General features: G+C 40.5%; 1 protein-coding gene across 2 annotated transcripts in view; it reads left to right on the forward strand.

Moving 5' to 3' along the window:
* PRDM6 (PR/SET domain 6) overlaps positions 1 to 26,558 on the forward strand; it is a 99,399-nt gene that overhangs the window by 12,577 nt on the left and 60,264 nt on the right. For both annotated transcript variants that reach the window (XM_007060868.3, XM_043547355.1), the window contains exon 3: positions 1,430 to 1,737. In XM_007060868.3, coding sequence (XP_007060930.2) covers positions 1,430 to 1,737 — 308 coding nt within the window. The remainder of the gene's footprint in view (positions 1 to 1,429; positions 1,738 to 26,558) is intronic.

The following is a 26,558-nucleotide window of genomic DNA, read 5'->3' on the forward strand; positions in this document are numbered from 1 at the left end:
GAATGCACAAAGAGAGGCTGTATTTTGAAAATGTAACCCTTAATGTCCATGCAGAGTAGACAGAAGGGTTTTTTTAAGGTTTCATCTGAAAGACTCCAACATAATAAACGGCATGGAACTACTCAATTCATCTACCTTGGAAGGAAGAAGGATTGAGTCAGTCCTGCTGGGATTTGAACCTGTGGTTCCAGGGAGTCTAGTTATTCCAAATCTGTGGGTTAGACCACTAAACCTCAGGCCCTCTGGTGAATAGTTTGCATTATTTTTATAAGAATGCATGTGGCTAATGTAAAATTATTAGGGGAAGAACCACAAATTGCTATGTGAATACAGTAGTATAATTATTGCTTTTTGTTTGTATTTCTGGAATAGATTCATATAAAAACTTTAATTATGCTACAAGATGTAAAATGTGCCGAGGACAGTAACATAGTTCAATACATTTATTATTACATTAACTCAATGTATCTCCAGAGAAACGGATTTTCTGAGCATGAAACATTTTCCTGGAAGTTGAGCATTCGTGGCATATGTAAAAATGTGTAATGGAAACACTTTTCCAAAATGTTCTTTGCTTATAAAAGAAAATCCCAGACAGATCTTCCCAAAATATAGAACCATCATTAATAGTGGTAGTTAGTGTAATCAGTATTTTAACACAGTGGTCTTTTTGTTAGGAACTGGTTGCATTACCAAACATGGTCTTCTTATCATCATCCTCATCTGCTATAGTAGACATTAAACATGTATAATTGTACAATAAAACAATGTTCTTAAAATTGTTTTGTGGTATCTGGGAAAGGTCAGATTGAATTGTAAGAAAGCAAATGAATAAGATTTCATAAATATAATTTATCATTGAGAGTTTTCCTTTATTTCTTTGTATTAAATAAGCATACGTGCATGCACATGGTACTGTGGAACTAGAGCTAATATTTTGTAAGAAATAAGGATCAAATTAAATTCCATTCCAATAACACCCCTGAACTGAGCTGTAGCAAAATGAAGGCGGGGGTGGAGGTGGGGGTAGAGAGATCTTCAAAAATCATGAATGAGATATAAAATTGAAGCATATTACTAACTCCTTCATCACAGGAGGCAGATGGTTTAAAACAACCTTTGTATTAATCAAAAAAACCTAATTGTAGAAACTCTGTCCCAATGAGTGAGGCTTGGCAGGTCAATGAACACACTGTGCTTGCAGAATGTCTGCAGAGCTTCTGCTGAGGCTCTCACATTTCTCTTTCAAGGGCTTTGGTGCGGTTAGGAGAAGGGAATAAGCAATGTGCAAAAGTATATGTGTGTTTAGATGTCTTTAAATGGATCAAAAGATGGAGGAATGTATGTATGTGTTCTTGTCTGTGGTGGAGATGATGGTAGTAGCCTGACGACACCAAGTTAATTACTCTTTTTCCTGTTTGCCTCACAGGATGTGACATGTGTGCTGATAACCGCAATGGTGAGTGCCCCATGCATGGGCCACTTCACTCTCTGCGCCGCCTAGTGGGCACTAGTAGTGCTGCAGCCGCAGCACCTCCACCTGAGATCCCTGAATGGCTCAGGGACCTCCCCCGGGAAGTGTGTCTGTGTACCAGTACTGTACCTGGTCTGGCCTATGGCATCTGCGCTGCGCAGAGGATCCAGCAAGGCACCTGGATTGGGCCTTTCCAGGGAGTTGTCCTTCTGCCAGAGAAGGTTCAAACGGGAGCCATCAGGAACACGCAGCACCTCTGGGAAGTAAGTCATCTTCTTTCTATTCCTGATAGAAGTTTGATTTTCTCAAAGTCTATATCAAGTGTCATTGTATGTAGGACATACAGTTTAGTTCCTTTGTACATAATGGCTAGATTGATCTGACCCCAAAGCCTCCACAATGGATTTAAATGTGTAATCAGTAATATATGCCTGAAAGACTTGCCTACACTTTCTACAACTGAGGGTACCATTGGCAAACTAATAGGAACCTTAGAACTGCACCTAGTTTGCATAAAAAAGGGGCAGATTGCTGCACATTCTCGTATCTTTAATATGGAGATATGGTTTGAGGCGGCCATAGTCCCAACATACAGTGCTTCTTTCATCTTTAGCCAAGTGGCTGCAGCCCAGGGAGATGACTGGTGCCAATATGTGTTGCTCCATCTTGATTTGAGTGGAGGGCACTCAGTTTGAGATGGCACATTGCATGCTCAGACCAGTCATCTTTGTGGCCTGGAAATGTGATGGGACTCATAGTTCCTGTTTGTTACACTCCCATGTTAAAGATGAGGGTATTCACCAACACTTAGAACTCTGGGCCACATTTGGCTAGTGTGCTTAGTTTTGACCATCCCTCCTGTGGTACTGTAGGCAGCATCCTTGCTTAGAATCCAGGTTTAGTTTTTTGTTTGGCAATTCCTTCTTAGTAGCTATCCTCTTGAAAGGAGTAATGCAATGCTATTTGGCAGTAGACACTGACGATCAGTGTAAAGGCATTTTAGGATTTGGAAGCTTGGTGTAGTTCGGATGAGTGTTGGCTGTAGATTCCAGGTTGGTTTAAGAAATCGTAAAATCTATATTGCACTTGGTCTTACAGGCGCTTCCCCAGTCACTATTCTACTATAACTCAGGGTTTGCCAGCGCAGAACCATTTGAGGAATCCCTATTTTCAGAAGTTTAACATTGAGCTGTACAAATGATCTTCAAGTTGAAAGCTAGCGTCTGTATTATGCTAGTCAGGAAGCTATAATTTGATTGTGTCGAGCAGTTTTGCATTTTGGTAAGTTAGTTAAAAAAAAGAAAAGAAAACAAAGTGTGCTGATTTTAGACAGAGCTTTAACAATAAACAGCTAACAAAAGTATCCTCTTCCCTCCCTCATCATGTCCCAGTATTTATTAAATTAAGTGTCTATTATAAAAAGAGGAATGGCATTCTGACCTCCCTATCCTTTTGCCACTCATTTCTCCTTAATTCATAACATACTTTCTGGGGTATTTTTGTCCCTTGAATTTTAAAAACAGTTTTGTTTTGTGCTGGAAAATGTCAGGCCTGATTCTGTAAATCCTCTGTGGAAAGAACTCCCACTGAAATCAAGGGGAGTGATATCTGCGGAGAGTTGGTAGGATTGTGTCAATCGTCCAGAAGAGGAGGAAGTATTTGTGAAATCAGTGGCTCCAACCCTGCACCTAAACAAGCAAAATCATCATTGTTAACTTGCTGAGATAGTGAAGTTAGAGAAGTGTTTTCTAGTTAGGGACCTGATCCAAAGCCCACTGAAGAGAATGTGAGTCTTTCCATTGACTTCAGTGAGCGCTGCATTAATCTCCAAGTGTATTTATAACTGTCATTAGGATTTTTACTAGATGTTTGGTGTTATGAATTCAAACATGTAAATGTGTACTGTATTCATTCACAGCAGACCTGTAAGCTCTTTGAGTCAGGGCCGTCATTTGTTATGTGTTTGTACAGCAACTAGCAGCACTATCATAGATGACTTGGGTTCCTGAATGCTACCACAATACAAATAAATGATTATATACCCCAGGCCCTTTTCTACAGTTCTTACAAAGCCTGCCATTGAGGCCAGTGAGAGTTTCACATAAAGGCTGAAAGATCAGCCCCAACAAGTTTCAAAATGCATTGGGTGAAATTCTGGCCTTATTGAAGTCAATGGGAGTTTTCCCAATGACTTCAGTGGGGTCAGAATTTCACCTATTTTGCATATTGGGCCAGATCCTGTTCCAGTTGAAGTAAATTGCAAAACTCCTATTGACTTTTATGGGAGCACATTTAGGCACATTATTCATACTCATTTATAGAGCATACACTGTATTATTGCAACAGGACTTGATACTATTTCTGACATGGTGTTTGTGGTTTATATTGTCTTAAACTGAAGAATATGAAATAATAAAATTTAGGGGGTCAGCTTTTCAACTTCTGTTAATAATCACAGTTCAAATGAAGTCACTAGAGTTAAGATATTTTACACAGTTGAGATGTCAGCCCTATATATTTACATAATTAATTTTTTCCCAATATTTTGATTCATTAGTTAGACTCTGGTCACTTTTTATGTAAGTAAAGTTTTAAATATTGACAACTTTTTTCAAGGTGACCATTTTTTAGCCTATTTCAAGTTCACTTAAATATAGTGGTTTTGAAAGGTCAACTGAAATGTGCATGTTACTGTGTCCTCTGATAGAGACACTGACAAGAGACAGTGTGGGGAGGGAAACAGAGAGGAAATGGAAAAATATTTAGTGAAAACCAGAGAGCAATGGGAGGCGTAGGGAGGGGAGAGCAGAGAGCACAACAGAAAAAAAATGAAAAAATAAAAACTGTATTGATGTAAATCCCAAATACTGTCCAGTTATGAGTATCACCTGAGCTTTGTGCTGGTTTGTTCTTTTATCCCAAGCAATTTGTGCAGGCTTCTTTTATGGCAGAAAAATGGTGTTTGTGTGCGCACGTGTTTGTGTGCACTCGTGTGTTTTGACAAATCGTGGAAAGAAAAATAGGTTGGCGCGGGGAGACTTATGAACTCAGACTATTTCTGCAAACTCAAATAGAAAATCCAAGGATCACAAAACCTCCAAGTTTTGGCCATTCTTCGTTTATTTTGACCCTCAAAATGGTAGTTTTAATTTTCTGAATACTGATGTTTACTAAAGAGCGAATATAGCAAAGGAAGGAGACTAGGAGGAGATTGCAGTTTTACAAAGTGATTTCTGTGAATAAATGAAGAAATATAATGTGTTTGAATAATCTATATACTTTTAGTATATCTCATATAATGTAGATAAAATCAAATAATAAAAATTATTTATTATATTATAATAAAAATTAAAGGATCATCATTGTCCTTTTATAAAATCATGGCTGTAGTTAATTCCCTTCCATCTCCCTTTTAAAATCAGATTCAAATGTAAAAGTGACTACAGATGAGTATTCAGTATTAAAGTCCTGACGGATCTTAGTGAGGTAAATATCTTTTTTTTTTTTTTTTCAGTACTCTAAATAGATTTCTAATATTTTTTTTCTCCTTTGCATTGCAAAGTTAAGTTGATGGATTTTTGTTTCACTTTACAGCTCTTTATTGTTTTCAGTGTGTGCTAAATAAACTGAAGAGCTATTCCAAAAACAATTAAGCATAGATGCAGATTTGGTGCTTTTTTATTTCCTTTGCTGTGGCAAACATCAGAATCATTGCATTTGACTTATGGTTCAAAACTATGGAAATATTTTTTGGTCTGTCTGCATGAGTGCTCCCACAATGCAGTCAGTGTTTGCTTTATATGTAATCCATATAGCTCAATGTACAGCAATTCAGAGTAAATTAAATACCATTCCATTACCTCACAACATGTCTTGACACCTAGGGGTGTTCATTGGAAATTATAGAGTTCTTTAGCAATTAGTCAAGATAATTTTTTATAGCCTACAGTAAGATCAGATCTTCAGAAAGCCAAAAATATTAGTCATTTTGGTTGTGGTTGTTTCTCTTCCCTGTCCACATTCTCTTCCCCCTCGCCCCCCTCCTGCCCTTTGGCCCACTTCAATCTAGATACAATAAACTCTGATTTGTTTAAAAGGAAAACAGTACTGGGTGTATTAAGTAAACATTCTCTTTGGTAATACAGGCATTTATTCCAACAGTACTTGATAACTTCTCTGATCTTTTTTTTTTTCATTTTGAAGTAATGGGGAAAATCCTCTTCTAATGTTATTGAAAAGAAAACAGAGACTTTCTCAGCAATTAGGTCTTATTGATGAGAATGAGATAATTTTCCCTTAATGTGTTTTCTAATAAAGAAGTGAAAAGGCACACTTGATTCTAACATATATGAAAACATTATCTCAATTATTAATGTGTCCTTATTCCCTAGAGATAAATTAATCTAGTTGCACATGGTTTCCCCTTTCTGTTTAACATCAGAATTTAATAAGACTAGACTTAAGGAATGCATACGGGATACACTTAAAATTCTATTGGAATAAAATACAGAAGTTTTAGGAGTTAAAGTTTTTCAGACTCCATAAATCCGAGAAAGAACTGAATGATAAATGGATCTCTTCCTCAAAAATATTTAATAGAAGAACCATTTTGATCACTTAGCTGAAGCAAAGTTTTACTGCAATTGCAGAGATAGCTATATTGAAGGATTGAATCTCATAGTTGCCTTTTCCTCTTTATACTGGTAACATTTTGCCTTTGTCAGTGTTATATGTTGGAAATCAGTTAAATAATTGTTCTTGAGATATTCAAGGGTATATCAACTATATTGTTACACTTCATTGTGGTTTGATTTTATGTCATAATTTTAGATGTAGTTTAAAATTTTGCTTGTATGTGTAGATCTTACCTTTTATATCTATTTTTTATTTAAAGAGGTGAATAAAAATACACACATAAAATGAGATTTATTAATAATTGCAAAATGCTAATTCTGTTTTGCCCTAAAGATCGACGGCATTAATTGGCACTAGTATAAGGACAAATCCTCCTGTCCTTTCAATGTGGTACCATGTGTCTGGGTGTTGTGCTCCCTTTGAAGTCAATGAGAATTTTGCCATGGACTTCAGTGAGAGCAAGATAAGGAAGTATAATGAGACATACATTAGCCAGACCCCATACTGTACACATTTGTATGTATTCATCTATAGAAAGAATTATTACCTTTAAATTAAGAACTCATTCAAATTATAGTGATACATATGCATTCATGTTCTCAAAGTCATAGTTTTGGCCTAAATTAGCCTGATATAGCAAAAGCGCTAGGGGATAGAATTATGCCATAGTTCTATTAAAGTGAAAATTATGTTTCTCAGCAATCCATCATCTGATATTCTAGAGGGCTTGTCAGCTCTGTTTCAAATATGTCATGTTCATGAAATTCAAATAATTTTGCCCTCAAAATAAACCTTAGTAATGTTACTATGATGTCTTAAATTATGCAGAGTAACAGCTGGTGCTGCTGTTTTTGTTTTGCCTCATATGATTGTAAGATGTCTTTTTTTTAAAGGTAAACTGTGTTTTTATCATATATATATTAAAACCATCTTCTGTGTATTGGAAATATTGCTAGTATTGTGTTTAGTAACTCAGCTAGCTAGAAGTTCAGTAAGATCACATTCAGGGTCACAGCATATTTAATTTATGATAATTGCACTAAGCTGCTATAAAGCAGCTTGTTCCAGTCAGTTTTTCATGATCATTTACTATCATGTTTCTTCCAGTATCTTTAGTAATTTATAGATTCCTTACTGAAGAGTTTAAATCCAAAACTATATCTGAAATTACTTTGATTTCAAATATAAAAGCTTATCTTAGCTTATGTTTAACATAGTTTCCTTTAATCAGACAATTAAATTTAGCCCATTTGATGTTTCTCATTAGGATCATCTTACCTGTTTGTTATGAGTCATTCATACCTCTGTCTTCAATGTATTTATTTGATTGATGTACTGTACTTATTATATCTCTAAGCACACAAATCTAAAAACACATATAGCAAAAAAGTAATTTAACTTGCGGTAGGTCCCAATCCTGCTCCCACTGAAGAGAATGTGAGCTTTGCAAAACCCTTGAATAGCAGTCATGCACGTATCAGTTATGCACATGTCCTCCATATTTGGAGAAAATCTAGTTTTTAAGGCATACAAGCACTCCTAATTTATGGTGCCATTAACTGTGAATTATTTCTATTCACTTCTGATTAAATGTGAATAAAGGTAGCACTTTAATGATGTGTATGGATACCCTAAATATATTGTATACCTGATACCAATAATATATTGGTGATAGATACCGTTAAAAAATCCATTGTGCCTAAATGCAGAACAAATTTTTCAGTATGGAAAAGATGTTCAGTATTTCATAGAATTATCTTGATCGTTTCTTTATACCTTTTATCCTCTCAGATTTCATGACATCAGATGTGTATTGACAAAAAATACAGACTCTTGAATAACTACTTAACATAAAAGCTGGAAAATCCAGTCTAACATACACTTTCCATCTAAGCATTTGCCACCTTTTTCAGATAAGTTACAGAATTCCATTATCCAAATTGTTACACATGTGTGACAGAGGTTGACCTTTAGTCATGTCAATCCTTTTTGTGTAGGCCTCAGGCTCCAGCCTAATGGCTCAAAGCCTGATTTACTCACTGTAATAAGGGCAGGAGGTCGAGCAATTGTCAGCTTGCCTGCTCGTACTCTTCTCAGAGCCTGGTTGAAGGCTGTTAACACAAAGCTTTTCAAAGTGAATTTACAACCTCCACCACTGACAGAGGCCAATCAGTACACCATAAATGTCAGGTTAGTGAGATTGAGCAGTAAGTAAAGTACTGACAGCACACTATTGGCTGAAATCAATTGCTCAAGGTTTAACTGAAAATAGCCATCTATGTATAAGTACATTTGTGGAACCAAGTTAAGTATGCAGAACAAGTTTCAGGTGGATTTCATAGAGTTACCTGTTAATAATAGCACATGGCACTGGGCTTTGCATTTGTGCAGTTTTAGTATTAACATTGCTTGTGCTTATATGATTCGTGATCTGAAAGTTTGTGCACTGGAGCTGGTGCTTAGTTACAGAAGTGAGGTAGCATGTTACTGTATGGAAAAAAGAAAAAGAAAAGCAAAATGTCGGTACAGGGAAAACTAGGGACATTTTAATGATACTGATTCATTAAAGATTAAAAAATTTCAACTTTAAGTGATTCATGAAAATTCCAAAACTTTCCCAAAGGTTCATTCACAAGGAAACTGTGGCTTTTTTTATTGTTCCTGTTGTTCTGTAATGCAAAACTATAGTAGAAGTTACTAATGAGTGATTGTGTCCTGATGGTCTGAATATCCATGAGATGTAGTTACCTACAAGACTGAATGTTTTTATCATTTTGTGTAATGACAGTTTCGACAAGAATTCATTTAGCTCTGAAGGCATCAGCATTAAAATGTAAGAATCCATTAAAATGCTGTATGCAAGGATTTATAAATTAGGCAATTTCCTTGATTATTGCAATCATTTACAAAATTGATTGTCCCAGTGTGGTATAGGCAGGTTGCAGCAATGAGCATTGACAACAGGCATGTCCTCTAATATCTATAGTCATTGTTCACTAAAATAGGACGCCTCTCTACTATGAGATTGTTTTCCATCTCAAGGTCAATTATGCATTGAAATAAGGCTACTAACCTATAAGACCACACATCTTTAAAGGAGACCCACATAAGACGGCATGCTATTTATAGTCTGCAATGATAGCGAGAAAGCTTTTTTTCCCCTTTCACATGTAATTTGTTTGCTGCTGATCTAGACGTTCATTGGAGTCTATAGTGCATATTCTCTGTGTGATCCATTATTGAAAGGTAAATAATTTTTGCAAATTGCAGCTGTATATATTTATTTGATTGAAGATATAAAAGTCAATAATGTGTTTTATTTGTTGCTTCTTAAAGTTCTAATTAACCAATAGATATACTGTATAGTAACTTGATTGGGTCAATTATTTCTAGAAGACATAATAAAGACATTATGTCACAATGAGAGTACACCCTTGAAGTAAGTTTTCCTATACCAGAACAAATACAATAAATCTACTAAGTGTTTAACCATTAACCACAAAAACCGTAATGTTCTCTGTATGTGTGAAAAATCAGAAATATACCTGATAAAAATATCTGGACACTGTCACCTTAACAGACATTATTTCACATTATTGTTGAAAAATGTAGATTATGTTCAGGCAAACATAGTTGGCAACAAAGTAGCTCGTGTCAGGCCACATGCTGATTGTGCTCATATAGGGTCAAATCCTGCAGTCCTTAGTCAGTTCTTGCTTAGGCAAAACTCTCATTGGTGCCTTAGTTGGGTTTTCAGGACAGAGTGAATACCATACAGCAGTGTTTTACTCACTGTTTTAAAATCAGCATTTTTCCAAGATAAGAAGCCAGCATTTTCTCTGAGAAGCACTACAGAACCTCTAGGTTGTATCTCAGTGTACACCCAGCACTGGTTTGATAAGATTAGGACAAAATTACCTTAAAAGCACCCTGATTATGGATACGCTGTAGTTTGACCTAAGGCCAACATTTTAGTTTGGAAAAAAGACTGTATTTTCAGTGGCTGCATAATAATACATTGTGTTTAATTAGATAAACATCTGCATCAAAAATACATTTTTCTCTTTTTAGTGTTTTGTAAAAATCTATAACACATTTGTTTCTGGTGTGTATTACATTGCATATTTATTACACAGATTTGGCAAAATGGGCACATAACAGGCAATAATTTAACTGTAATTCAGCTAGGTGTTACTAGTGTAGAGCATATCTATCTATCTATCTATCAAATATGTGTGCGTGTGCGTGTATGTGTGTGTGTGTGTGTGTGTGTATATATATATATGTCTCAACAGTTTTGGTTTCAGTTATGCAACTGTAAAGCAGAGCTGAGTCAGTTTATCAGGCATTAATTGTCATGGAGACTTTACTATATCAACAGAAGAAATTTGAGACCACTATTTATTATACTGTATATTTATTATAAAGCAATGACATTGGGAAATAAAATAATGCTTATTCAAATTAAAAATCTTTTAAAACAAACTAATAACAGTATTGAATTTTATTTTATGTAAAATAAATAAATATAGGGTTAAATATATTCAGCCAATCTAATGTACTGATTAAGTCAAAATCCTTGAATGATTTTTAATTTGATTATATATATAATTTTTTATTTTCTGCCTGCAGTTATGTCAGAGGGTCATTTGTGGAGATGAGGATATTAATGTTTGTTGGTGTTGCCACAAAGATTTTTAGAGCAATATGGTTTGTAGCAGATATTCCTTCATAGGGCACCATTATGTCTGGCAGTCTTAAAAGTGGAGTCTTTCGTTTGCTATTTTTTAAAAATGTCTTTTTTATATATGCCTGAGGTTTCTGTTGTTTTTAGATTGGCTTCAATTATGTCCACATGACTTTGTCCTACTACTCCCATGGGAGAAGTGTATATGTGGCAGATATGTATATTTGATTATTTAGGAATAAATTATTGGGGCTCAGGCACATTTCTTGCTTGCATGATTGGTTGCTGATAAACTCATTCCCCGACTGGGAGATGCCAAGTCTTGTTTGCATCACAAAGATCTGTTTGGATGACTCTGCTGGCCTCGTGTTGGTTCATCTTCTCATGGTCAGCATGAGGACAGAAAGAGTAAGATAAACAAGGTGACTATGCTTGTTCAATTCTCTGATGCCAGGTTAGGAAATACCCAGTATATGTTACACATGAGTTTCAGGATTTAGGAATTCTGGTCACCTGCTACTTATCAAACTTCCTTTATTAGTTCTGAGTTGGGGGTGAAATTGGCGTCCTCTAGACTTGTTCTAGGTGAATTCAGTGTCCATAAGGATAATGGACCAAATTTACTGTTGACCTCAGTGTTGCAGCTCCATTGAAGCCGAAGGAGCTCTGGCTGTTTACACCAGTGGTGAATTTGGATTCTTGAATGTATAGCTTCTGTAGTAAACACAGGATACCCTGGGTGGTTTATTACTCAAATCACACCAGTTGGCACACTGATTCTGACTTTTGGGATGGTATTGTAAATAAGGGATTAACTCCAATTAAAACTTTTGTTATGGTGAGATCATAATCTCTAGGTGAGATTAATACCTTATGCTCAAAATAGAGTTGTGTGGAACATTTTTAACAATCTGTTTTCCATGAGTATGACACTGTGGCATCTACATGTCTTCTCCTTTTGCATTATCCTCATAGATTATTCTGGTTTTCAGAGACAGCCTGTGACAAATGAAGGCAAAAGTTGGATTATCAGTTGTAGACTGAGCACAATTCATTGTGTCATAGGGAATGTCTGTGTTCCTACGGTTCGACACTGGTTAAGGCAGAGAAGTTATTACACCTCAGCTATTGAATCTGTGAAAACCTGTTCAGTGGAACTACTCCTTCCCACCCCATCCTTCTATGTATCTTCAGAAGAATACAAATTAGGAGATCATCTGTAATTCAGTGATGCAATATCATACCTCTGATAGTGATGCTGCACTGAAGGAAGGTAGGTAAAAAGACCCATAGAATTCTGGGCATAGCTGGCTCTAGTGAATGTTGTAATTCTGGGGAAACCTTCTATTTATCCATATTTGAGCTTAGGTCTAACTCCCGCCGCACTGTGGTGAAATCTTTAACAAATATATTGACAGCACAAAACATAAGGCCTTAATTTTTTTCAAAGTACTTAGTATTTGCAGTTAATTTAATTTGAATTATGTCACCTCTGTATGAATGACTCATGTACTTATTATTATCTGCTTTGTATTCTAAAGTATGGTGAATGAGAGCTAATGTTCTAAACATGGTTTTGATAGTGTTGAAATGTTTTCATAACAGGGATAGCTGTTTTATATCTTGACCACATCTGCTGCAAGCCAAGTTCAGAATTAGCAGATGACATTGAAGCAGTTTCTCAAAACATTTGCCAAGGCAGGTAATGGTAGCAGGCAGTATTGACTTTTGAGTTGACAAAGAATGTTAACTTTTGAGGGAATATGCATACACAATTCAATAGTTATGTGGAAACATATTCCAAAAAGTCCATTATTTATTACTTAGTGCTGCAGTAAGCTTTTTGGGCAGCTATACCAGTACGCTTGACTAAGACCTCAGCCGTGCCTGCCAGCAGCATCCTCATCCCTTCAGACAGCGAGCTACTCCTTCTACCTTTCTTTAAATCCCAATACCACAAATTACTGAGTACCACAAAGGGGATGTTCAGCACCTTGCGGGATGGGACCTTTAATGATGAAGTTGAGGGCTAGTCTCTGTGTTGGGTCCCAATGTATTTTTACTGCTGCCTCTCATTCCCTGGTTTGTGGTCTAACACATGAGGGCTTGGTATGTTCCAGATCTCTGGGCATGTAAAAATGCATTGAACAGGAGGTGGAGGCTGCTCAGTTTCCACTGCAGTTTTAGTGCAAACATAATTGAATGGGAGGTGAACAGTAGTACTCAGCATCAAGTCTCAGCCTCAATTTCATCACCAAGATGTTCAGGAAAGGGAGGTTGTTGCAGGGGTGAGATATAAGGGGTTGCCAGGCACTTATTATTGGATAGTGCTGGAAGTAACCCTGTCTATACTATACTGTATGTACAAGTGGTTGGGAACCACTGCATTGCAGCCATATTCAGAAAGGGATATTGTAAGTACTCCCTCTCAAGGGGCACAAGCATTAGAAATGTGCTGGTTAGAAACATACACATCAATAAACGGTGATTTAAAAATTCAGCAGGCTTTTAAAGCTTTGGCCCCACCTGCCTCACAGATTCACACATTGGGGCCTGGCTGGGCTGGATTTGCCAAAAGTTTTTCTGAATGGATGCCATGGGTTAAATGCCTTTTCTGACCAATCATGGCTTGGAATTGTGTCAGCCTGTGTCTTCAATTGCACCTCTTGCTCCAATTGCTTCCTCTTATTAGCCAGGATGGAGTTGCCCTGCCTTCCCCCTCTCCCTTTTTTAGGCTAACCTAGAGGAGGAGCAAAGGGCCTTTTACGCTCTCCATCTGCTTCAACAAGGTTTTCCTACCCCTATAACTACGTGCTGGAGAAGGGATAAGAACAAGTGGTCTGACCTTGTCCTCAGGATATTATATTGGCGCTTAATTGCTTAATGTATGTTGTTGTTGCTTTTGGCTGACTAGACAGTGCATTCTCTTATTTGTTTGGTTCAAGCCAGAATCACATTCAGGTTTCCACACATGACATGACATATTGGAACAACTTCAGGGGCGGACATAGTCTTTGCAGGGGGGTGAATTTGTTCAGCTGTTTGGGCAGACAATAACTAAGAAAGGGTATGTAACTCCCAGAATTGCAGGATTCAGTGTGTAGCTGGGACTGAGAAATTAATCAACACAGACTGCCTGGGCTCTGGCTCAATGGTAGCTCTAACCCTGTATAAAGGTGGCGCATGGCTTGGTGCAAGCCACGGGCCCAGGTCTGGGTGGGCCTGACAGTACTTCTGGCAGAGTAGCTGTTTGACCTTGGGGTCTGCCAATCACAACAAAGGGTAGCTCATAGTCAGGCTAAGCAGCTACAGGCTAAGCAGCACCCTTTGCTGCAAAACTACATTCTTTTCTTTTCTTTTCTTTTCTTTTCTTTTCTTTTCTTTTCTTTCATAAAGTGTTAGACTTCATGCCACATATTACCTCCAGATCGTCAGGTGGCTTTTGGGGTAACCCCTAGGCAATGGTGCCTTGAGAATTTTAGCCTACTGTGTGCAGATTTCCTTATTTCCCAAGACCGTAGGCAGAGCAACAATTTTCCAGAATCTCCTTTGTTAAACCAAACCATAATTACATTGCATCCTTTTTAGGATACAGCAATTATTTATCATGTTGTATTAGTAGTTTAAGGACTTACTGGTCTCAGTGTGCTCCTTTATTCAGAGCTAATGTTTCTTCCACATGTTAACTTTTCACTTCATCCCTCTTGAATCTCATAGATCCACCTCCTGCTTTTTTCAGTTTACTCATCCCAGTTCCAGGGCCCCTATGTTATATCAGAGCTGTCTTAATGGCTCGGAATAGTTGGCCATGTCTCTCACAGGAGTCCATTAATCCCAATTATGAAATGACAAGCGTACTTGCTAAAGTGCAACATGAGGCTTTCTTTCACTTTCTAAGGTACAGCACAATGTTTTCATAGTGTATCTAGCCATAGATATGTGCTGCAGGAAAACTGCACCTTCCACGACTGCATTTAGCTTTCAAATGATCTGTCTTAGCGGAGTAGCAGTTAAGTTGGAACAGTTCCATGCTGTGATAATTTATTATTAGAATCAGCCTAGCTGGAGAAATCACAAACCACCATGCTGTTTAATTATTTTTTTAGTTGTATTCTATTAATAATGCTTTGTGTGACCCTGAAACCAGGTACACTCATGCCATGTGATCCCTAAAATGAGGGTACTCACCCTGGGACTTGTTTTTACTTGAAAGGGGACATACTTTATTTATAAACTGTACAGTTTACACCCTGCTCTTCATGATACCCATTAGTAGCTCTAGCCCTATAATCCTCATGCCTACTGGGAAGCAGGAGTCCAGGATGAGCTCCAGAATTGTTTTCCCATCACAGATAAAGAGCTGCTGTCACATGATCTCTAGATCAGCTGGGATGGTCGTGCTTTTAATATCTTGATGTTATGCTCTTAGTTGTTATGTTGTGTTGCCTCATTTAAATTATAATGACAATAATTCATGGCAACTTTACAATCATTCATGTAGTAAATCTCCAAATTATTAAAGTTAAATATTATGAATGGGAATTTACTTTGGATGCCATTATTTCTATATGAGAAGTGGCTGTGCCTCATGCTACATAGCTCAGTTTATTTACGTTGTAAGAAGGACTTTGTAATGAAACTTAAAGGGAGTAGTTTGCTAGAGACTGGAAGTCTGGCTGACAACCTCCCACTCCTGCAAGCTCTTTGATAGGCTCACCAAGAATACATCACAGATCTCTGCCTTCCAATTCTGTGTGAACAAATGGGATTTTGTGAATATGCATTTGTAGAGGCTTCCTGAACATGTGGGCCTTGAAGTCACTGGCAAAATTAAATATGGGAGGAAATTAGGGCATAAAGAAAAGAAGCAGTCTGCTAGAACCATCTATCTGAGGGAAACAATGGAGAATTGGACAGTGATTCTGAGCAGAGGCAAGGAACATGGGGAGTGAGATTCCAGTCTCACTCAAAATATTGGACCTTGTGTGGAAGATTAGTGCTGTTTTCGCTCTCTGTTCTAAATGGCTACTGGTGATTTCACCCCTTTGTCCCAAACTAGACTTGAGTTGTATCATAGGAATTGCATTGCTGATCCATTGTTTGTTTGCTTTTGGGTGGATGTAACACTCAATGACAGGTTGTGAGGGGGAGCGTCTAGAAACTCAGTAGCATAAGGTCAGTGAACAACTGTGTTATTAATGTATCATTTTCCATTTGTCCTTTAATTTCTAGATTACTTCCCTCTTCTTTCTGCTCTAGTTTTTCCCAATTTTGATATCTCAGTTAAACTTTCAATTAAGTTGTTGTTAACCTAGACTTTCAAGCTTGGGAAGCTTTACAAAAGTAATTTTGTGTGTGTTCCCATGCTTGGGAAACTTGACTTTGAAAAAAAAATCATTTGACATGTTCATTACGGTAGTGCCTAAGGGCCAGCCAAGAGTGGGGCCCCAGTGTGCTAGGCACTGTACAAACACAGAGAAAAAAGATGGTCCCTGTCCCAAAGAGCTTACAGTCTAAATAGACAAGAAAGACATGGGGTGGGGGAAGGGGAATAACAGACAGGCAGAGTGAACAATGTGATGGCTGTAAACATTATGTAAGGACCACAGTTTTGGGGCGGTGGGTGGAGTTAGTTAAGGAGATAAGCTACATGAAAAGAAAAGGGAAGTGAAGTGGCCGAGGGGGAAGAAGAGGATAAGAAGGGCAGGTGTGGAGTGAAATTTAGGTGACGAGACTATGGAGGGGGAGGGAGTTGGAGCAAACAGCCAATCAGCAGAGGGCAGAGAAATTCCAGGTAGAACTGCAGGAAGTTCTCTGTCCAGAGGTCACTGTGTTTGCTCCTGCAGTGCTGGAGTCTCTGGTTGGCTCCTCTCTGCAGTTTTCTCCCAAGCTCACATGGGGGGAAGGCACCACCTAGGTCCTACTGCCCCTAGAGTAAGGTCTAGGGAGTCCGGGGGGAGGGCTGGCCCCAGCTGGGCTGCATTTTTGCCCCGCTGCCACTAGTGCAGCAGTCCCTGCTTTGGCTGCGTATGCCCCTACCAGCTAGCTAGAGTGTCTGACTGGATCCTCTCTGCAGTTTCTTCCCCAAGGCCACATGGGGAGGGGGGAGAGGGGTGGCTCCACCAGGTGCTAGTATCTCAGTGGGGTTGGGGGGAACTTGAAAACATATCAATATACTAAGACTGCTAGAGAAAGTTTTTATGACCATTTTAGTAGTGCTTTACTAGGTTTTGCAAAGACTAAAATGGGTCTCCAAGTAGCATCAGCAGATAAAAGTGGAAAACAGGCCACAGTCACTTGAGCATCACCATCAACTGTAATTGTGTCAGAGCTTGTAGCCTGTGCCAGGTCAACCACAAGCAAATGACATAATTGCAAACACTCAAGCAGACTATATTCTATATAGAAAAGGGTAGTCCTCCACACACAATAGCCAGTATTTTAACCAAGCCACTATTACAATTTGCTAAACCCACACGACAAATTAAAGTGTTGAAAATTGGATACAGTTTCAAATTATTGATTTCAAAAGTCCTAGTAACTACACTATTGTTAAAAAAATCAATTATAATGCCAAGTTATGATCAATTGGATCTAATCCGGTGTATACGAAAGATATAAATAGTACAAAGATAGATCCTGATCCTGCAAGATGCTTCACCTCAGTGTCTTTGCATGGTTCTGAGCCCTCTCAGTTACTCCCTTTGACATCAGTGGGAGTGAAAGCAGCTCACATGAGATGCTCAGCAGCTAGCAGGATCAAGTTTGCAGAGTCTAATCCTGATCTAGAACACAAGCTTGGTATCACCACATATCTGGAAAAATCAGCTGCTATATAGGTCAGCATCATACTTCATATCTCAAGCTATGTGGTGATGTGTACCATGTGTGTGGGATCAGAACCAGGCCCACAGATTCTTTTATTGCGTGGTCTCAGATTTGTTGAGCTGATTCTTAACGTTTGTTAGATCCAGTGATGAGCTGCCAAAATCTTAACAACCGGTTCCCTCCTCACCCCATGTTGGGGTCGTTGCCCACCCCCACCCCCTGGGACTCCTGCCCCATCCAACCCACCGCATTCCTTGACGCCCCCGCCCCGGGATCCCTGCCCCATCCACCCCCCTCCCCGTCTCCTGACTGCCCCCAGAACCAGGCAGGAGGGTCTCGTGGGTCACCGTAGTGGGTGCCCACCCAGCCCCTAAGAGCCAGAGGGACCTGCCGGGGGTGAGGTGGGGAGTCCTGGCGGTGCTTACCTGGGGCAGCTCCCAGGAAGCAGCCGGCAGGTCCCTCGGGCTGCTAGGGGCAAGGTAGCGTAGCTGGGGGAGAGCAGGGGGAGCGGCTGCTCCCACTGATCACATCAAAAGTGGCGGCTTAGGCACCGACTCACTGGGTGCTCCGGGGCTGGAGCACCCACGGGGAGAATTTGGTGGGTGCAGAGCACCCTCCGGCAGCTCTGCGCCCGGCCCCAGCTCACCTCACCTCCGCCTCCTCCCCTGAATGTGTCGCCCCGCTCTGCTTCTCTGCCCTCCCCCATTCCCGCAAATCAGCTGTTCGCGTGGGAAGCCGGGGAGGGCTGAGAAGCAGGTGGCGGCTTTGCGCTCAGGCCCAGGGAGGCGGAGGCAAGCTGGGGTGGGGAGCGGTTCCCCTGCACGCCCCCCAGGTTACCTGCTGCGGCACGGGCGGCCCTCCTCACGCCCCCCTGCCCCAGCTCACCTCCGCTCCGCCTCTGCCTCCCTGGGCCTGAGCGCGAAGCCGCCACTTGCTTCTCAGCCCACCCCGGCTTCCCACGCGAACAGCTGATTCGCAGGAAGCTGGGGGGTGGAGAAGCAGGGCAGGGCGTTGCGTTCAGGGGAGGAGGCGGAACGGGAGGTGAGCTGGGGCGGGGAGCTGCCGGTGGGTGCTCTGCACCCACCAAATTTTCCCCTTGGGTGATCCAGCCCTTTTCCTACTTCTTTTACCAGCATTTTTAATAGCCTGAACAGATCTATGTGTAAATGACTGAAATGCTGCAACAGTTACATGCTGGCTGGGTGTGTCTCCCTCTAGAGGCTGGTCCAAATAGAGGATATTAACCTACTGCTGCTACCAGCAAATGGATTACTTCTTTAGTTCAAATGGTAGAGGCCTGTGCTCTGATGTTCTGGATTCAGTCTCCACAGATAACCCTAGGAAATGTCAGCTGAATGGACCCTTCCACATGACTGTGAGAATTTCCCTCTTTATTAGGTAAATTATGGAGTAGTCAAAGAGAGGGGAACTGCAGGTAACATTACTCTAAGTGACTCTTTAAGCCATATTGCAATTAAGTTTTGTTCAGCTTCCCAGTGAATGTTTCTGTGCTTGAATATCTCTTCCAGCCCTCTCTTCTGATAGAGATTCCATTACAGGGATTGGTTGATAATGATGGGCTGGGGAAGAAGGATTTATTATAAAAGTCAGCCATGTGGTTTCCACCTGGAAGTCTGATCCTCATGATTATGTGGTATATACAGTCTGCAGCCAGTGATCTTTTGCACTTGAAACTGAGTCAGAACTCCAAGGGAATAAGAAATTTAGAGCAACAGTAGCTTGTTACATTTCAAAGCAACAATCCCATTGCAACAACACTGTGAATGAACATTACAGCTATTATCCAGCAACCCTACAGCTGTCACTTTGGTGAACCTTTTGATAAATTGGATTGTGGTATTTATAGAATCTATTAAAATACAACCCATCGTGTGTTTGTTTATATGTTGACAAGATGATGTACACCCTGCAGGTCAAAGGTGATCTGAATTGTTATGGTGTTCTTGTCAAAGCCGTTAAAAAAGGAACATTTAAATAATTTTTTGTGGACCAATTATTCAACTAAGAGTGCGACAGCAACACATAAAATTCTTATTTAGAAATATTCTACTGATCTGACACTAATATCTGTGATTGTTATCAATCAAAAAAGACTTTCCTACTTCTTCTCTAATATGTTAGAGAATTGGCAGCTCCGATAGAAAAACAAATAGCAAAATTAAACAGAAAGGCATTGATTTAACTACTTGGGTGGTTTATCCTGTGCCACAAAGAACTTTTCATTCTGTCTTGTCACCTATTAATTACCTCCTTTTTATTAAATTAGTTGATATAGCATATACAAAACTTTAGGATTATTTAATTTGTTATAAATATTCTAACTCAAAAACATGTATTTCTTTGAACATCATTGCAAAAAATGGAGCAACAATAATGTATAATAGACTGAATTATAAATGTAACCTCTATGGTCCCAATTCTGCCTATAGATACACCTGTGTAAATCCTATTGTAAACTATGAAATTTGTAAATTCATCTCTAAAATCAGATTAGTATCAATTGGAAGTGTTACCTGCAGGACTGGACCCAAATGCACACACTGTAGGATCCAGAGTATATTCTGAACATCCCCTTAATCTCTTTTCAACCAAATCCTCGTGGAAGTACCCAATATAAATAGCTGGGCTAAGAGCTAGGCAGATGGATAACAAGGAGGAATCTGTTCCCGTTCCACATTGTAATGATTTGGGGTTTTTATTCTAGCACCTAACATATCAGGTGCCTTCTTAAGAAATAAGAAAGACCTGTTCTCTGCCCCAACCTAAATATAAAGAATTTTAAACAGGTGAGATAAGATAAGGGAGTGCAAAGGGAACAAATACAGTTGTAAGGCTGCTGAGGTGTATCATGTACATATCTTAAAATTACTGAGCTATCTATGCTTTACTTTCTTCTTACTCCTGTTAGATTAGGTTTTCTAAATGAGTTTATTTATTTGAAGGAGGAATTGGAGATGGCAGGCACGAGGGAGGAGAAGAGCATATGCAAATAGCAGAGGAAGGGAGGACAAGGAGATGGAGAGAATGCAGGGAGAGTTTAAGGAGCAGGAATTTGGGGTAGGAAAAATGGTGGGCAAGGAAGATGGGTGGAGTCAGATATAAGTCACTGACTGTTGGGCACTTGAATCCTGGGACATCTGATTTTCTGTTGAAGATGAAATAGCACAAGTCCTGATGTCACTGGGACAGAAGATATTTAGATACCTAAACCCCAGACTTAGGTGCCTACGTCTGACATTTAGGTGCCTAAGTCCTCGTTTCAGGATCCACTGCGATCCACAAAATGCCTGCCTAACCCTGTAGGCACCTAAACTCACTTGATTCCTAAATTTTTACTGTAAAAGTTCCCTAGAATCTAAGTTTCTGCCTCTAGGCATGCACCCTGCTGCCTCACTCAAGATGTCCGGACATCTATCTCCTGCTTAAGCCCCAGAGCAATTCATGAACTAGGCATTCACCTGCCTGTCTCATGTGCGGGGCCTGATCTGGCATGCATGCTCAGAGGTCGTCTTCCAGACTTGTTCCTGTACAAAATCTGACCACACGAGACGGTGGTAATGCTCATCTTATAACTTTTAGCTCAATGATGACAGCACTCACCTGGGCTACGAGAGACGTGGATTAAATTCCCCCTCTGCCTGAGGAGAAGAAAGGATTTGAAGAGGGGTCTCCCTTCTCTCAGGTGAGTGCTCTAACCACTGAGCTCTAGGATATTCTGATGTGGGGCTCCCACAATCCCGCCGGTTGAGGCTGTTCAACTGTATATAAATAATTAAAGAATCATTGGAACAGGGAACTGGATCCTGGGTCTCCCATCTCCCAGCTGGGTGCCTTAACCACTGGACTATACTCTCCCTCTCTTTCTGGCTCAATGAATTTTAATTATTTATATGCAGTGAACAGCTTCAACAGGAAATATCGAAGGAGACAAGTGGGCTAAAAGTTATAAGGTGGCTGCACGCACGCTTGCACACACTTGCGCGCGCACACACAAACACACATGGAGTTTTGTGTAGAATGAAGCAGGTGCCTACCTCATTCTCACAAAAAACAACTCAGGTGCTAAAGCCACCTGACTCCAAGAGAGGGGTTCCTGGTTTTGTATCATGAGCAGAGATAGATGCCTCCCTGCAGCCTGTCCTTATGCATTTATCTCCATGAACGGGGCAAGGCTTAGAGCACACGCATTGGCATCTCCCATTAGCTAGCTTAGGTGGGGAGCTATCTAGCATGCTGACTTTGTGGATTGCCTTTCTAGGTGCCTGTCTCTCCCCATTCATTGTACAGGGAAACTAGGCACCTAACTCAAAATTTGTGGACCCACAATGTTGTTTCTAGGTGCCTATAAATTAGGCATTGCAACATCTGTCCTTTTGCAGATCTGGACCAAAGAGACTACAGGAAAGCTGCAGGGGAGTTGCAGGGGAGCTGGGAGCTTTGGAGATCTACATCCAGAAGGCTCTGTGGTGATGGTGGTGGCTGTATGGTAGTAGTGGGGTACCTGGGCTCCTATCTCCCAGGGCCAGCTGCCTGTGGAGCTGGTATAAAGGAGAAAGGACAGCAGGCTTTTCTTTTATTTATATTATAGAAAGGTAGTTTTAGGGTTTTTTTTTTTAAATTAATTTAAACACAGCTTGTGTTGTATTTTATTGTCCTCCCTTTCCAATCCCATTTTAGCAAGGAAGAAGGCTAATTGTTTTAAAATGAAAGCTGAGATCTTCCTTCAAGGCCCCCAAAACGTCCTTATTTTACGCCACCTCTCCAATTTGCCAAAGCCTTGACCCGGAAGCACTGCTTCAGACGTTAAGACAGTAGATATATCTTGTCATTCACTCTTGGGCTTCTCTGATGAGACTGCCAGCAATTAGAACCAATTGTGATGGTGATTATATGATGGGGACACTTCCCAGTAGGAACTGGACTGAGACCACAAAAGTCCTTTACATAAGCTAAGGTACAGCCACCAGACGATAACGACATTTGGTCACTAAGGGTCTGATCCTGAACCCATTATAGTCAATGGCAAAATTCCTATTTACTCAAATCTGAACAGGAGAGTGCCCAAATAACATGGACTGAATTCAAATGTCTGACCCAGAGATGTAAAACTTTATAAAATTTCCATCTGTATGCTGCCCTAGTGTGAATGGGTATTGATTACAAGGGTCTGTAATGAGTGGATGATCTGTATTGCAAATTTTTTAGGTAAATGATAGGAAACCTGGAACCAGATGAAATTTGGAAGGTTTTAGATTTCATTCCAAACCCCATACTCAGGCCAGGATCACACAGGTTCTTGGACAAACCTGTTATGGAACATGTGCTTAGTTTTATGCAAACCTACATTGAGTTTTAAAGAACTCAAAATGTAAAGCAAAGTTCAGGGGTGAATCAAAAATGAAGGGTTTGCAAAAAATCTCTGTTTAGTGAAATGGCCAGGAATGGTTCCAGTACTGCTTATATAGCTGTAATCTAGGGGATGGTGTAGAGACCCAATATCACCCTTTATTGTGTTTTCTAGTTTTTCTGAGTTTGTCAGACCTTGAATATTTTTTGCACATTGTTTCTTGTGGCTTAAGTATAAATAATGGAAATATGATACCCTGAGCTTGCCTTTGAATGTATTTTTTGGCATGTATCATGTTTTATACAGAACTTCATAGCTCTAAAAAGGGATAAAAATCCAGTTTTATTAGTTAAGCTTTTCATTTATATTAATGGTCTTTGTTATGTTTGTTTCTACACAAAGAACAGAATCTCAGTCTAAAACAATAAGAACAAAAGTAAAGTGTCTTTGAGAGAGCAGGAGGTTAACTCTGGAAGTCTACTGAGCATGAGTACAAAATAGTTGCTTAACTCTGTGTGCAGTTAATGTGTTTAGAAATGAAAGGTGCAGTACATGGAAAATTAAAGCTCTATAGCTATATGTCCCTCAATTTTAGGACATTTGTGACCTAACATTTATGTGTATGTAGTTTATTCAATTTCCACATCTGGTGTGCACATCAAATATTTGTTTGCAAAAGTGGTTAGTTAGGCTGCTATTTATCCATTTGTATGTGCAAATACCTAATTTGTGTGCTCAGTCATGGTAAATGAATGCAATGTAGGATGGAAATACATCCACAATTTGTTCTTTATTTGGTAAAAATTTGGCCTTTTTGGTGGTTCATTGCAGTGTGATGGAGGATATTGTTATGGTGGGAGTCACCAGATGGCACTGTTACACAGTTTTACAAGTTATTTTTCCCAGCATGTGAGCAGTGTTCAGTCTTTTACCATATGCTGCATTGTTGCTAGCTTTTGTAATGTTGTTTCTTTTGCGGGGAACTGTTGCAAGTGGCAGGAGAGTTTGTGCTCTCCCTTAATCTCTCTAGCTAGATTCAATTGTTGGGGCAGAACTGATCTCTGGGAACCAGGCACTGGTGTGTTGGCTAAGGTGCCTGAGAGGTTTGCCTGTATGCCATTTGCAACTTACTCTGTTTAACGGTTGGTGTTAATAAATCAAATTACACTAGAAAACATGTAGACTGTGCATCACTGATTTCTCCAGCAATGGTCAACGACATGGAAAGCCCCAAAAACCTACCCTTGGGAGAAAGGGTACCAATATCAATCTTTGGTAAATATACTTTTTGGAAGATTTAACTCAAGTAAACAATTACAAATGATTCTGTTTGGTGTCATTCTTCTACCTCGTTTCCTCTTATGCCTTCCCCTGTTTAACTGTGCTTGTTGCTTTATGACATCAGAGCCATCAAATTATCGTCAATTTGGTTAACTTTGGATGTCTGAAAAGCTTTTGAAATACAAACATCTATACACATGGTATTAATATGGTTGAGATTTTAAATATTGTAATCCATATCTATGTTAATATCTAGAAAACCCAATACTCCGCATAGGTTTTGTAAATAAGGGGTCGAATTTTCAAAACGTCCAAATAACTTAGGAACACAAGTCCCACTGAAAGTCTATGGGACTTGTGCTCCTAAGTCACTAAAGGTATGTCTACACTACGAAATTAGGTCAAATTTATAGAAATCGTTTTTCGAGTTTATTCGAGTGTGTGGCCCCCCACAGAAAATGCTCTATGTGCATTAACTTGGCGGAGTGCTTCCACAGTACCGAGGCAAGCGTCGACTTCCGGAGTGTTGCACTGTGGGTAGCTATCCCACAGTTCCCGCAGTCTCCGCTGCCCATTGGAATTCTGGGTTGAGATCCCAATGCCTGATGGGGCTAAAACATTGTCGCGGGTGGTTCTGGGTACATATCGTCAGGCCCCGGTTCCCTCCCTCCCTCCATGAAAGCAGCAGCAGACAATCGTTTCACGCCTTTTTTCTTGAGTTACCTGTGCAGACACCATACCACGGCAAGCATGGAGCCCGCTCAGGTAACCATCACCGTATGTCTCCTGGGTGCTGGCAGACGTGGTACTGCATTGCTACACAGCAGCAGCAACCCATTGCCTTGTGGCAGCAGACAGTACAATAGGACTGGTAGCCGTCATCGTCATATAAGCCAACCCTGTAAGCCATGTCGTCAGTCGCCCCTCCCTCCGTCAGAGCAACGGCAGACAATCGTTCCGCGCCTTTTTTCTGTGCGGATGCCATACCAAGGCAAGCATGGAGGCCGCTCAGCTCACTTTGGCAATTAGGAGCACATTAAACACCACACGCATTATCCAGCAGTATATGCAGCACCAGAACCTGGCAGAGCGATACCGGGTGAGGAGGCGACGTCAGCGCGGTCATGTGAGTGATCAGGACATGGACACAGATTTCTCTGAAAGCGTGGGCCCTGCCAATGCATGCATCATGGTGCTAATGGGGCAGGTTCATGCGGTGGAACGCCGATTCTGGGCTCGGGAAACAAGCACAGACTGGTGGGACCGCATAGTGTTGCAGATCTGGGATGATTCCCAGTGGCTGCGAAACTTTCGCATGCGTAAGGGCACTTTCATGGAACTTTGTGACTTGCTTTCCCCTGCCCTGAAGCGCATGAATACCAAGATGAGAGCAGCCCTCACAGTTGAGAAGCGAGTGGCGATAGCCCTGTGGAAGCTTGCAACGCCAGACAGCTACCGGTCAGTCGGGAATCAATTTGGAGTGGGCAAATCTACTGTGGGGGCTGCTGTGATGCAAGTAGCCCACGCAATCAAAGATCTGCTGATATCAAGGGTAGTGACCCTGGGAAATGTGCAGGTCATAGTGGATGGCTTTCCTGCAATGGGATTCCCTAACTGTGGTGGGGCCATAGACGGAATCCATATCCCTATCTTGGCACCGGAGCACCAAGCCGGCGAGTACATAAACCGCAAGGGGTACTTTTCAATAGTGCTGCAAGCTCTGGTGGATCACAAGGGACATTTCACCAACATCAACGTGGGATGGCCGGGAAAGGTACATGACGCTCGCATCTTCAGGAACTCTGGTCTGTTTCAAAAGCTGCAGGAAGGGACTTTATTCCCAGACCACAAAATAACTGTTGGGGATGTTGAAATGCCTATAGTTATCCTTGGGGACCCAGCCTACCCTTTAATGCCACGGCTCATAAAGCCATACACAGGCAGCCTGGACAGTAGTCAGGAGCTGTTCAACTACAGGCTGAGCAAGTGCAGAATGGTGGTAGAATGTGCATTTGGACATTTAAAGGCGCGCTGGCACAGTTTACTGACTCGGTTAGACCTCAGCGAAACCAATATTCCTACTGTTATTACTGCTTGCTGTGCGCTCCACAATATCTGTGAGAGTAAGGGGGAGACGTTTATGGCGGGGTGGGAGGTTGAGGCAAATCTTCTGGCTGCTGGTTACGCGCAGCCAGACACCAGGGTGGTTAGAAGAGCACAGGAGGGCGCAGTACGTATCGGAGAAGCTTTGAAAACCAGTTTCATGACTGGCCAGGTTACGGTGT

Source organism: Chelonia mydas, chromosome 5, assembly GCF_015237465.2.
Source record: "Chelonia mydas isolate rCheMyd1 chromosome 5, rCheMyd1.pri.v2, whole genome shotgun sequence".
Lineage (NCBI taxonomy): Eukaryota > Metazoa > Chordata > Testudines > Cheloniidae > Chelonia > Chelonia mydas.